At 40.5% G+C, this 13,310-nt stretch overlaps 1 protein-coding gene across 4 annotated transcripts in view; it reads left to right on the top strand.

Annotated features, from left to right (window-relative positions):
• Window positions 1-13,310, top strand: part of flvcr1 (FLVCR heme transporter 1) — a 23,231-nt gene extending 9,921 nt beyond the window's left edge. Inside the window, exons 5-11 of one of the 4 annotated variants that reach the window (XR_005992821.1) lie at window positions 442-545; window positions 1,371-1,481; window positions 2,629-2,734; window positions 4,037-4,148; window positions 4,242-4,309; window positions 8,979-9,533; window positions 12,271-13,310. Coding sequence is in view for 3 of the 4 variants with exons in the window: in XM_041804784.1 (XP_041660718.1) it covers window positions 442-545; window positions 1,371-1,481; window positions 2,629-2,734; window positions 4,037-4,148; window positions 4,242-4,309; window positions 8,979-9,077 (600 nt within the window). In the remaining variant the exon portion in view is untranslated. Of the gene's footprint in view, window positions 1-441; window positions 546-1,370; window positions 1,482-2,628; window positions 2,735-4,036; window positions 4,149-4,241; window positions 4,310-4,410; window positions 4,512-6,276; window positions 6,401-8,978; window positions 9,813-12,270 lie in introns of those variants that run through there. The other 3 variants (XM_041804784.1, XM_041804785.1, XM_041804786.1) reach the window with 3 other exon arrangements.

Below are 13,310 nucleotides of genomic sequence, written 5' to 3'. Positions count from 1 at the left end.
CAGGCAGAGCCAGTGCTTCATTGATGGATTTTTGTGTAGAGGAGTTTAAACGGGACAAAACTACATTCATATGGCATCACTCATTTCCAGAAGTTCATCAGATTTCTGTAAAATTTCCCTTTAGTAGTACACGGCTGTGGGCTTAGAGGAGCTTTCTCTCATTATGTGACACACACGTGTACAACACTTTCACCCTCATATGAACTTTAAAACTCTGAACTGTCAGATGACTGAATGACTCTCTCCCACAGAAACACACTCAGTCCTTCTGAGGTGATAACCTTCACCTATGTGCTCTGTATGTTCCCAAACAGCATGTGACTGGGTTATAATCCACCAGTGACCGGTTTCATGAGATTAAAGGTGCACTCAGACCTTTTAGTCAGCTCTTTGTGTCTGCTGAGGTTATGCAAACATATTTGTGTTCTGTCCTTTCCCCAGAACCAGGAGTTGAATGCTGGGAGGATTGGTTTGACCCTGGTTGTTGCTGGGATGGTTGGCTCTATCCTCTGTGGCCTGTGGTTGGACCATACAAAGACATACAAGTAGGTACCCCAAAATCCTGAACCCAGAATGATGAATGTTTACCAGTGACAGCTGCTTCATTCCAGTCTAACTGATCACCTCCCAGCTCCTACAGCCAATCACAGCTCTTTCTCTCAACACAGCAGTCCATTTGAATATGACCTACTTCTCGCTAAAGCCTGCTGGTATTAAGGCTGATCAACCATGCTGCGGCTGGAAAAGCTCCACCTCCTCCACCCCAGCCTCCTCCTTTATAGACTAAAGCTCCACCTCCTCCACCCCAGCCTCCTCCTTTATAGACTAAAGCTCCACCTACTCCACCCCAGCCTCCTCCTTTATAGACTAAAGCTTCACCTCCTCCACCCCAGCCTCCTCCTTTATAGACTAAAGCTTCACCTCCTCCACCCCACCCTCCTCCTTTATAGACTAAAGCTTCACCTCTTCCACCCCAGCCTCCTCCTTTATAGACCAAAGCTTGCTGCATCCTCACATTTAGATTATTATGCATTAATCTACATTTAGTCTCTTCAGTATACATTCTCATTAATACATCTATCCATATGAGGGTTTATAACTATACACCCCCTGAAAGTCAAAGCATGCTGCAGACTAACCAAGGAGCATCTTTAGAGCAGTCTTCTCGCCACATAAAACTGTAGATCTGTTTACAATAAAATGGTAAATGTATGACGAGAGTTTTCCTGACTGACGTGAGGATTGTGGGTAAAAGGATGAGGCCTTTATATAAAGGATGGTTACTGAAGGAGGAACTATTCCCTGTAATCTCTGACTAAAATGCTTCCTGGCACAGTAATCTTATGCCTGATGTGTTTCTGCCTCTACAGGATCACCACTCTCATCGTCTACATCCTGTCCTTCCTGGGAATGGTGGTCTTCACGCTCACGCTGAATCTCAACAACATCTACCTGGTCTTCTTCACCGCTGGAGTGCTTGGGTAAAAACTGTCCTTGTGATAAAATACTCGTGATGATAAAATGGACTTTTAATGATGAACTGAAGTCTGTGAATGTTGAAGTAAACCAGATCTGACCTTTTCAGCTGTAACATGACTCTCTATGTTGTGGTAACACCTGACGGTAAAACCTCCTCTACAGCCCTGAGGCCATTCACTTAAACTGAGTCAGACACGCTTCAGTGTGGCGTTTAGAGAACCGTACAGGAGCATTTCACACGAGACAACTCAGATAACTCTGATCTCTGTCAGAGAGGAAGAGCAGCCGTCTGTCAGCGTTATCTATAACACAAATGACAGCAACGTTTAGGTGGAGGAGCCTTAAAATAGAGGACAGGGAGAGACAGGGTCTCACAGTAACAGTCTGACAGAGACAGGGTCTCACAGTAACAGTCTGACAGAGACAGGGTCTCACAGTAACAGTCTGACAGAGACAGGGTCTCACAGTAACAGTCTGACAGAGACAGGGTCTGACAGTAACGGTCTGACAGAGACAGGGTCTCACAGTAACAGTCTGACAGAGACAGGGTCTCACAGTAAGTCCCACAGAGACAGGGTCTCACAGTAACAGTCTGACAGAGACACACCCCTGCATCCTCTGGTCTGGTTTTATTCTCCCTGCTGAAGAGTTTTTATTGGTTAAATGTTTGTTAGTGGATAAATGATCAGATGAAATCGTGATTAACAATCAAACCATAATAAATATCAGTAATAGCCCATAACTAACAGCCTCTACTTAACAGAAGTGTTGGTTTAGAAATCAAAGAATTACTAAATTTATTGTGGATTTAAGTTTTAAATTCGACTACATTACTGATTCCTCCAGAAAAGCTGGGACAGTTTAAGCAGCTAGATCAGAAGCATGTAAGGGTGTGACTTTTCCTCTCTTTGACTACACTGCTGTCAAAACAAACAGTTTTATTCATCCTCTCCGTCCCCATAAATGTTGTTTAGGCTTAAACAAACCTGCTGTATGCATGAGGAGTTAGAAGGGCATGATTACATGGAGCTGAAACTACGGGAACACCTGAGGTTCATATTTAAAGACCAATAAACATGGATATCTTTATAAAATGATTGGTAGACATGTTCAGAGTTTCAGTCTGATCTCCTCTGACGGTCTCCTTAGGTTCTTCATGACCGGGTACCTCCCTCTGGGATTTGAGTTTGGAGTAGAGATCACGTACCCGGAGTCTGAGGGAACATCGTCTGGACTGCTCAATGCTTTCGCTCAGGTAACGCACGGATCCTCGGAGGAGGTCTAAAGACGGGGTTTAGAGCAGGCTAAAACCAGAAACCCAGGCTGGGGTCAGCCGTTCTTTCACATGAACACAACAAGATAAAGAATCATGCCAAAGCCAGAACCACTTCCTGGTGAGTCATGTGACTCAGATTCATGTCTGCAGATTTCACAGTGTTTGGTTTAAAGTCCATAAGAGCACAGAAACAGTTTTAGATGAGGATGAAACTGGGATTATGTAGAGCAGTGATACTCAACGCGTGTCTCTTGAACCACATGTGGCTCTTTTACATCTTTATTTGAAATATTATTCCCCCAGAAAACCTTAATAGGGAAACTTTAACCTCAGATATTAATCATCCAGTTAATCTGTTTGTCCCCCACTCTTCTACAGGTGGCTTAAATGTCAACATTTATTGTTTTGTTTGTATGTTTCCGTTGCCCTTATTTGCAATTTTTCCTCCTTGTTTGACACTTTTAATCTATTGTTACAATGTTTTAAGCCAAAGTTTGCCTCTTCTTTTGCCCTTTTTGACAGTTTTTGCCTTTTTTTTTGTCCTGTTTATTGCTTTTTTTCATGTTTTTCCCCTTCCCACCCATTTAAGCTGCCTTTTTCCATTGAATGCCACTTTTTTCCCATTTTTGCCCAATTTATTCTCTTTTCACTCACTTTTGCCACATTTTTACTGTTTTTTTGACCAATTTTACCACCTGACTCATTTTTTGTTGTCAATTTTTGCCAATATTCCACCAGTTTTTGCCTCTTTGATCCCGCTTTTAGCTATTTTCACATTTTTCCCCCTTTTTCTATTTTTGTGACTTTTGCCCATTTGAGTTGCATTTTTACAGTTTTTTTTTTTTTTTTTTACCATTTTTATCATCTGTAACTCATTTTTTAATCAATTCTGACATTTTTCTCCCCATTTTTGCCATTTTCCACCAGTGTTTGCTTCTTTTGTCTTGCTTTTTGCTTTACTCATTTTTTGCCACATTTCACAATTTTTTGTGCTCTTCATTTTCACCACTTGTGACTCATTTTTAATTCAATTTTTCCACTTTTCTCACAATTTTTGCCAACTTTCGCCCATTTTTGCCGCTTCTTTTGCTGCTTTAGTACCATTTCACCACTTTGACTCATCTTTATTGCCACGTTAACCCATTTTTCCCTCTTTTCACCTCTTAGATTGTGGCTCTTGCAAAGACATTTTTCAACAATTTGGCTCTTTGGTTGAGCAGGGTTGGGTAACACTGACCTAGAGAGATGCTGAGATTCATGGAGATGTCTTTGTGTGTGCAGATCTTTGGGATCATTTTCACTCTGATTCAGGGAAAGCTGACCACAGACCAGGGCCCACTGGCTGGAAACCTCTTCCTCTGTGCATGGATCTTCCTGGGAATCCTCCTGACTGGTAAATGTGAACATTCTTCTCACACGCATGCATGTTTGTGTTCATTCAGACCAAATTTCAGATATGTAATGCCTTCTCGTGTTTCTGTTCCAGCCTTAATCAAGTCAGAGCTGAAAAGACACAACGTCAACATGGGGGCAAACGGGAACCACCTGTTAGCAGTAAGTGCACAGAGACTCAGAGTGGAGGTGTTTCAGTGATGTTCTTCCCAATAATGAAGCACAGCTGGCAGCTCTGGCTCACTTCAATTTGATATGTTTAGGTTCAGTAAACTCTGATCTACCACCACTGCTGCCAACCTCGCTCCATCTGTTTAGTAGAGATGTCAGCTATCAAGAGCCGGTCTTTGGCTTCCATCAGATCTTCATTTGGTACTGGGATTGGACGGTATCCAGTTTTAATACTTTCCCTAGATTTTACCGGGGTCGACAGTATAACTGCCAGGTTTTAAGATACCTTCTTTTATAAGCGTGCTCCTCTGCAGGCCTCTTAGTCAATCTTTTAATAAAACACTTACAGTTGGGCTAACCTAGGACAGGATCACATGATCCTGCACTATCTCTCTCAGATGCTCTCTCTTCCTCCCCCCAATGATAGGAAATGTTAAAATAATAATCCTCTTCAATTATCCAACAGGAATGTGAAGTTATGCTCCGTGTGCTTCTAATCAGAATCCATTAATCCATTCAGGCACAAGTTCACTTAAAGGGAAAATGATTAAAAGTTTCAGACTCCAGAGCCTAAAATAACCACCAAGTATTCCCTCCATCCAACATCTATATATCCAACATCCATCCATCCATCCAACATCCATCTAACATCCATCCATCCAACATCCATTCATCCATCCAACATTCATCATCCATCCATCCAACATCCATCATCCATCATCCATCCATCCATCCATCCAATATCCATCCATCCAAAATCCATCCATCTAACATCCATATATCCAACATCAAATCATCCATCTAACATCCATCCATCCAACATCCATCCATCATCCAACATCCATATATCCAACATCCATCCATCCTTCCATCCATCCATCCATCCATCCATCCATCCATCCATCCATCCAGCATCCATATATCCAATATCCAATCATCCATCTAACATCCATATATCCAACATCTATATATCCAACATCCATCCAACATCCATCCAACATCCATCTAACATCCATCCATCCAACATCCATTATCCATCCATCCATCAAACATCCATCCATCCAACATCCATCCATCCATCTAACATCCATATATCCAATCATCCATCTAACATCCATCCATCCAACGTCCATCCATCCTTCCAACATCTATATATCCAACGTCCAATCATCCATCTAACATCCATCCATCCATGCATCCATCCAGTTTGTTGAACCTGACAACTTTTGATGACCAATCTACCACAAAGATTTCCCTGAGCCACTGCTTCTGTTTGACCCCAAAGGTCATGAATATTTAGATCAGTGATACTCAACATGTAGCTCTTTTATTTCTTTATTTGAAGTATTTGTTCCCCAGAAAACCTTTGAAAGGTCAACTTTAACCTCAGAAATTATACATGAATCAGTCTGTTTCCCCCTCTTGTCCAGTTTGCTTAAATTATCATCCTTTGTTTTTTGTCTGTATATTTCCATTGCCCTTATTTGTAATTTCCCCCCTTTTTTTGCCACTTTCAATCAATTTAACAGCTTTTTTGGCCAAAGTTTGCCAATTCTTTTGTCCTTTTTTACTTGTTTTTTTCTTTTTCGTCCTGCTTTTTGCTATTTGAATTTTTTCCTCTTATTGCCATGTTTTGCCCCTTCTCACCCATTTAAGCTGCCTTTTTCCATTGAATGCCACTTTTCCCTATTTTGCCACTTTTGTCCAATTTAGTATTTTCTCACTATTTTTTGCCACATTTTCAGTTTTTTTAAACCATTTTTTCCACCTCTAACTCATTTTTTTTAATTTGCATTTTCCTCCCTCTTTTTGCCACTTTTCACTGTTTTTTTGCCACTTTTTTGCCAGTTTTTGACCATTTTAGTCTCTTTTCACTCATTTTTTGCCACATTTTTACCATTTTTTATACAGCCAGTGAGTGTCAGCATCAAACATTTCTGTCTCTTGTTGTGTTTCAGAGCCTCTTTTCTCTGGGACTGCCCTTTTGAGAGGACAGTATTTAGTCTGAGCATCTTTGTCCTCCTCTGGACTCCCACCAGACGGCAGATTCTTGATCCTGTCTCAACTCTCCCTGAACAGTCTCCCTCAGAGAAGACCATCTATCTTCTGTTCTGTCCTTCTAACAAACAACACTTTTAGGCCTCCTAATAGTAACGCCATCCATCCGACCACTACATCAGCTGATTATCTCTGCTGACTTCTAAAGGCTGACACAAGCCACCCGTTAAACCTGCTCTTGAACTCTCTATCCAGTCTTTAGTCCTGCTTTAAAAAGCCTTTTAGAGAAAGCTGAAAATACATCCTGTCCTTTGTCCTTGCTCTCTGCCCAGAGAATTCACTCAAAAGCCCTAAAATATTAAAACAGACCAGAAACCTTCAGGAGGTTACCAGTTTAACCACCTTTTTCTCAGCGCTACTGTGGATTCATGGCCTAATACCACCATCTGCAGAATCTTCTGCTTTTCATTTGCTGCCACCTGGTGGTAGGAGGGAGAATATCTCTGAGGCTGATTTATCAACGGGAGGCTTCAACCATCTTCACTGGAGTCGACTGAGATTAACTGGGGTTATTTCAACAAACACCGACCCGGTCTGAAACAGCTTATCCTTTAGTTCAGACCAGTAAGAATTAGAGAACTCTCTTTCATAGAACGGTGGGTTCAAAAGAGACTTCAGATCTGTAGATCTGGATCAGGATGGGTGGAACCATCCAGTTTATTTTTACTGCCAAAGGACCAACGTGTTAAAATTACTGGGCCTTCTTAACGAGACTGTTATAATTATTTATAATTCAGCAGAATGAGCACATATTTATCCCTTTCAGCGGGATTTATCATACCAGCATTTACACGTTCAAACACCTCTTCAGTGCAGTAGACCAGAGTATTTTATGACTACATTATTCTTAATAGTCTGTTATTTATTCATGTTTTAAAGAAGGTTTTTTTTTTAGAAATAAGTCCGTTTGCAATGTCTTAAAAAGAAGTGAAGAATATCACGAGAATACGTCTGATTTTTATGGGTTTTTGCAGATTTTTTGTCAGTTTTTCCTCGTGTATGATTTTATATAATGGAGGGCCACTACGGCCCCGCCCACACAGAGACATATTTAAGGGCTGTACACTAAAGTTTTTGCTCATTTCGGCCTTTCATTGACACTAGACGGCGTTTTGGGAGGCCGTAAACGCTACTTTTTGAAACCGTGTCCCAGTGTGAGCATATCTGTAAACGCTTACCGTTTCGTCTCCATGTGGCAGCCAACCGCATCTTTGCTGAAACGATTCCACGATCACATGCCCATGTGGCCCCTGGGCCCCCAGTTACTAGACCTTAGACCAGTGAGAGCCACACATTGGGAATCACGGTCTTATTTTAAAAATTTTCCCCCAGAAAACCTTTAAAAAAGGGAAACTTTCCTGACATTTTCACAATTTTTGCCACTTTTCATCCATTTAAGCTACATTTTACCATTAAACAACCCTTTTTTCATTTTTTGGCCATTTTTCACCTTTTTGCCACTTTTTTGCCCTTTAATCTACCTTCTACCATTAAATATCATTTTTTCCAATTTTTTGCCCATTTTTGCAATGTCTGTTTGACACTTTTCCCAATTTTTACCCTTTTTTAACCCATTTTTTGCCACTTTTCGTCCATTTAAGCTACCTTATGCCATTACATACCACTTGTTTCCTTTTTTCCCAAATTTTGTCTCTTCTTAATGCCACTTTTATCCCATTTTTTCCCTTTTTCCTGTTTTTTTGCCACTTTTCACCCATTTAAGCTACCTTATGCCATTACATACCACTTGTTTCCTATTTTGTGCCCATTTTTTCCACTCTTGACTGCTTTTCACTCATTTTTTTCCACTTTTCACCCATTTTTGCTACTCTCTGACCCCTTTTCCACTCCCCTCTCCCCATTTTCACCCCTTTTCACCCATTTTTTGCTGCTTTTGGACCATTTTTGCCACCTTTAACTTATTTTTATTTATACTTTAAGCTGTTTTTGCCACTTTACACCCTTAGATTGTGGCTCTTGCAAAGATATTTTTCAACACTTTGTCTCTTTGGCTGAGTAACGCTGACTTAGATCATGGGTGTCAGACTTTTTCCTCTGAGGTCCACATACAGAAATACATAAGGATGGCGGGGCCACTGTAATGTCCACCAGACCAGGGTTATGACATGGATTAGGTCAGAATAAAGGAGGAGGGTTGCAGAGAGCGTGGCTAAGTGTGGCCTGGCATGAGCCTTTAAATAAGGCAGCATGAGAGAGATTAGCCAATAGTGTGCTAAGAGCAGATCAGCTGGGGGTCAGCTGATGAGGGCTTGGGTTAGATCAGCTGATTGGAGGTCTTCCTGAACATTAAATGCTCGCTCAAATGGCTGACGAGGCAAATAGACAATCATTTCCAGGTTTTTGGGGGGCCAATCAGATATCAGGGGGCTCTGTCTGGCCCTAACTGCCCCTGGCTCCACCCCTGGAATACTATTGGTTCTGCTATTTGCTGCCAAAAGGCATCAGGGAGTTAGAAAACCAGATATTATTTGTTTGATTGCCAACAGTGTGATTGTCCAGAGTTTGGACGCCCCTGCCTCAGAGTTTTTGGCTACTTCAGTGTGAGATAATTACATTCCACGTCTTTGTCCTTCTCTCGTAGCTTCCCACCGACTGTCCCGGCGACAGCCCTTTACAGAAGAAAACCAACGGCGTCACGCTGGAGCCCTCTGTCAGCTTCTCCCGTGAGACCTCGCTGTAAGCCCGCCAACTCCCTGGATCTTTGGAGACACTCAGACGTCTCCATGCTGCCCTGGGAGACGAGCACGAGAGCAACACGACGGTGAATTTATCACAGAGTCTAAGCTCCGCTGAAGGCTGCGGCTCTGGGTGTGAGCTACGTCTGATCAAGCACAGCCACAACCTGAAGGTGGAGAGACTCGAACCCTCAGACTGTCGGACTCCTTCAGCATTTCTCTGCAGAAAACACACTTACCTGAAGAATCACAAGAGCACAGAACTTTAGGTTTCATTCTGTGGATCAGTTGGAGGTATTCAGAAGAAGGAGATCTAACACACTTTCTTTGTACTGTAGGAAGAGCATGTGCTCTGATTTTACTGTATGAAATCTGGTTCCTAGTAGAAGACAAGCTGGTCAACAAGCTCCAACTAAGACTCACAGCAGCAGGTGAGACTCCAGGAGCTCAGCTTGGCTCAGGTATGGGTCTTATCTCTGATGTTCCACTAAAGCTAGGACAGTTGTAGATTTCTCCCCATGTTAAAAACCCTAAACCAGGGGTGTCAGACTCAGTCACAGCAGGGGCCGGATCCTGAATTTGGTTCTCACCTGAGGGCCTAACAGGGTCAACATTTAACCATAGACTGACAACCTAAATCATTTTAAGGTCAACATGTTGAGTTAAAAACTCAAAATCTGAGATAAAGAGTCAAATTTACAGTCATGGACGAAAGTATTGGCACCCCTGGAATTTTTACAGAAAATTCACCATTTCTCCCAGAAGTTGTTGCAGTTACAAATGTTTTGGTATACATGTGTTTATTTCCTTTATGTGCACTGGAACAACACAAAAAATCTGAAGAAAAAAGACAAAATTGACATAATTTTACACCAAACTCAAAAAATGGGCCAGACAAAATTATTGATACCCTCAACTTAATATTTGGTTGCACACTCTTGGAAAAAATAACTGAAACCAATCACTTCCTCTAACCATCAACAAGCTTTTACACCTCTCAGCTGGAATTTTGGACCACTCTTCTTTTTCAAACTGCTCCAGGTCTCTCAGATTTGAAGTGTGCTTCTTCAACAGCAGTTTTGAGATCTCTCCATAGGTGTTCAATGGGATTTAGATCTGGACTCATTGCTGGCCACTTCAGAACTCTCCAGCTTTGTCTCCAACCATTTCTTGGTACTTTATGAGGTATGTTTGGGGTCATTGTCCTGCTGGAACATCCATGACCTCTGACCCAGACCCAGCTTTCTGACACTAGGACCTACATTGCGGCCCAAAATCTTTTGATAGTCTCCAGATTTCTTGATTCCTTTCACACAGTCAAGGCACCCAGTGCCAGAGGCAACAAAATAACCCCAAAACATCCTTGAAGCTCCACCATGTTTGACTGTAGGTACTGTGTTCTTTTCTTTGTAGGCCTCATTCTGTTTTCTGTAAACAGTAGAATGACGTGCTTTTCCAAAAAGCTCTACCTTAGTCTCATCTGTCCACAAAATGTTCTCCCAGAAGGATTGAGGCTTACTCAGGTACATTTTTGCAAACTCCAGTCTGGCTTTTTTATGTCTCTTCATCAGCAGTGGGGTTCTCCTTGGTCTCCTGCCATAGCGCTTCATCTCATTCAGATGACCACGTATGGTCCCAGCTGACACTTTTGCACCCTGAGTCTGCAGGACAGCCTGAATCTGTGTGGAAGTTGACTGAGGATGTTTATCCACCATTCCAACTATCCTGCGTTGCATTTTTTTTTTTTTTTGGTCAGTTTTTCTCTTCCGTCCACATCCAGGGAGATTAGCCACAGCTCCATGGTTATAAACTTCTTGATTGTATTACACACTGTGGACAAAGGAATTTCAGGATCTCTGGAGATGGTCTTTAACCTTGAGATTGTTCATATTTTTCTACAATTTTGCTTCTTAAGTCCTCAGACAATTCTGGGCTCCTCTTTCTCTCCTCCATGCTTGGTGTGACACACACAGACACACAACACAAAGGCTGAGTCAACTTTTAGACATTCTAACTGGCTTCAGGTGTGATTTCTAGATTGCCAGCACCTGTTACTGCCACAGGTGAGTTTAAATGAGCATCACATGCTGGAAATAAAATGATTTACCCACAGTTTTAAAAGGGGGACAATCATTTTGTCCGGCCCATTTTTTGAGTTTTGTGTAAAATCATGTCAATTTTGTCTTTTTTCTTCAGATTTTTTGTGTTGCTCCAATGAACATAAAGGAAAAAAACACATGTATACCAAAAACATTTGTGACTGCAACAATTTCTGGGAGAAATAGTGAATTTTCTGGAGAAATTCCAGGGGTGCCAATACTTTGGTCCATGACTGTATACATTTCAAAGTTAAAAAAATGATGTTTAAAGTCAAAGTAATGTTTTGAAAAGGCAAAACATGAGATAGATTACTGAAACCATGATTTTTAACAGTCAAAATATGAGATACAAGTGAAAGTTAGGAGTTGGAATCGTCAGCAAAAATGGGATACAATTCAAGTTCATGAGTTTTAGTCAAAAGTCAAAATATGAAAAAAAATTACAAATAATGAGTTTAAAAGGTAAAAAATGAGATGAAAGTCAAAGATAGAAGTTGAAAAGGTTTAAAACATGAGATAAAATTCAAAATCATGACTGTAAAAGGTTAAAAAACTGAGATAAAATTCAAAATCATGACTGTAAAAGGTCAAAATAGGGTTTAGAATTTAATATTGTGAATCTAAAAGATAAAAAATATGAGATCAAAAGTCAAAGTTATGGGATGTAAAGGTTAAAATGTGAAATAAAAAGTCAAAACCATAACTTGTAGTCATAATTGTGAGATGCAAAATTGAAATACAGAGAAAACACAAATTTCTCCTACGTTCCTGACTTTATATCAAATTATTTTTACTGTTTACTTTTTCTAACTTTTATGACTCAACAGTGATGTTATAAATCATCAGTGTTAAGTTTACATTTTTATACTGGAGGAAATCTGCAGACTTAGACTGGTGGACCAGTTAGAATAAAAAATATCATATGATCCGGTTTTGGTCCCCGGGCCTTGAGTTTGACACCCCTGCCATAGACGATTAGACCGTGTCCTAACAGCAGCGTTAGTCTGACATCTTTAAATGAGGTCTCTCATTTAAAGCCTCTGTCAGGGCTGTTTAAAGAGCTATATTTATGATTGTATTTATGGATTTCTTTCAGTAGACACTGATGACAGATGTTCTTACCTTCACACGGCTGTGAACAGACGGAGATGACTGTGTCTGCTGTAGGAGAACAGGTTCACCTCTGTAGAAACACAAATCTGCTGCAGAAACCACAGAGGACCAAACAGAACAGGAATGTGTTCTGAGTTCAGTGCACAAAAGAAACAAACGCACAACTTACAGTTTTTACTGAAATGCACGATTTGAGATGTTTTTATGCCTAACCCTGTCATTCTTCCTGGAGGTTAAAGATGAAGTTAAAGCAGCAATGTCAGACCTTTCAGTCGGCTTCGTGAAGTGTCAAAGATATCAGAAATATCAGGGAGGGCTTTTTATGTAGCTGGTATTAATGTTAATTTATTTTCAGATGTGGTTTTATAAATTAACTTGTTCTAACTTCTTTCATAATAACTGGATCTGTCTTTATTCCTTCTTTATTTGAATGTCTGGGATATTTCCTGTTAGCATTTGAAGCTCTAACGTTTCTTTGTGCTCATTTTTATGTATTTTATAAAGCATTTAAATGTTTATAAGTTGGTATTGGTATAAGTATTTATTCATTTCTGTTCATGGCTATAGAAATAGCACTGACAAAAATGTGAAATGAAAGGAAATGGATTTTTCTCTGGTCTGAAAACAATCTGACATCTGAGTCTTCTTGACATTTTTAAAGCATGTTCAGTCAAAATCACACATCTGCCTTCATTCTGTTTTTTTATTTTTATACTGAAACTGATATTAAGATGGAATGAAAAGTGTCTTCCTTCTGTTTCTGTATAAATCCACTGATCCTGTCAGTGCTGGCAGAGATTAGACTGAAGACTGTAGACGGACTCTGAGATGGTGGCAGACTCGGATTTGTTTGCTTGTTCACGTTAATATAAAGTCTGTAAATGTTTGCTGTCATGTGAAGATGTTCGATTTATTTTCAGTCATCCAGACACCACTGGATGCCAGTCTGTCAGTAAAACTGGAACCACTGTATGCAGACGACATTACTCTGTACATGAGTCAAAGACAAATCTCAACACTAAAAGA

Source organism: Cheilinus undulatus, linkage group 14, assembly GCF_018320785.1.
Source record: "Cheilinus undulatus linkage group 14, ASM1832078v1, whole genome shotgun sequence".
NCBI classification, from domain to species: Eukaryota; Metazoa; Chordata; class Actinopteri; order Labriformes; family Labridae; genus Cheilinus; species Cheilinus undulatus.
The sequence above is the reverse complement of the archived record's forward strand: the minus strand, read 5'-3'. Positions and strand labels throughout refer to the sequence as shown.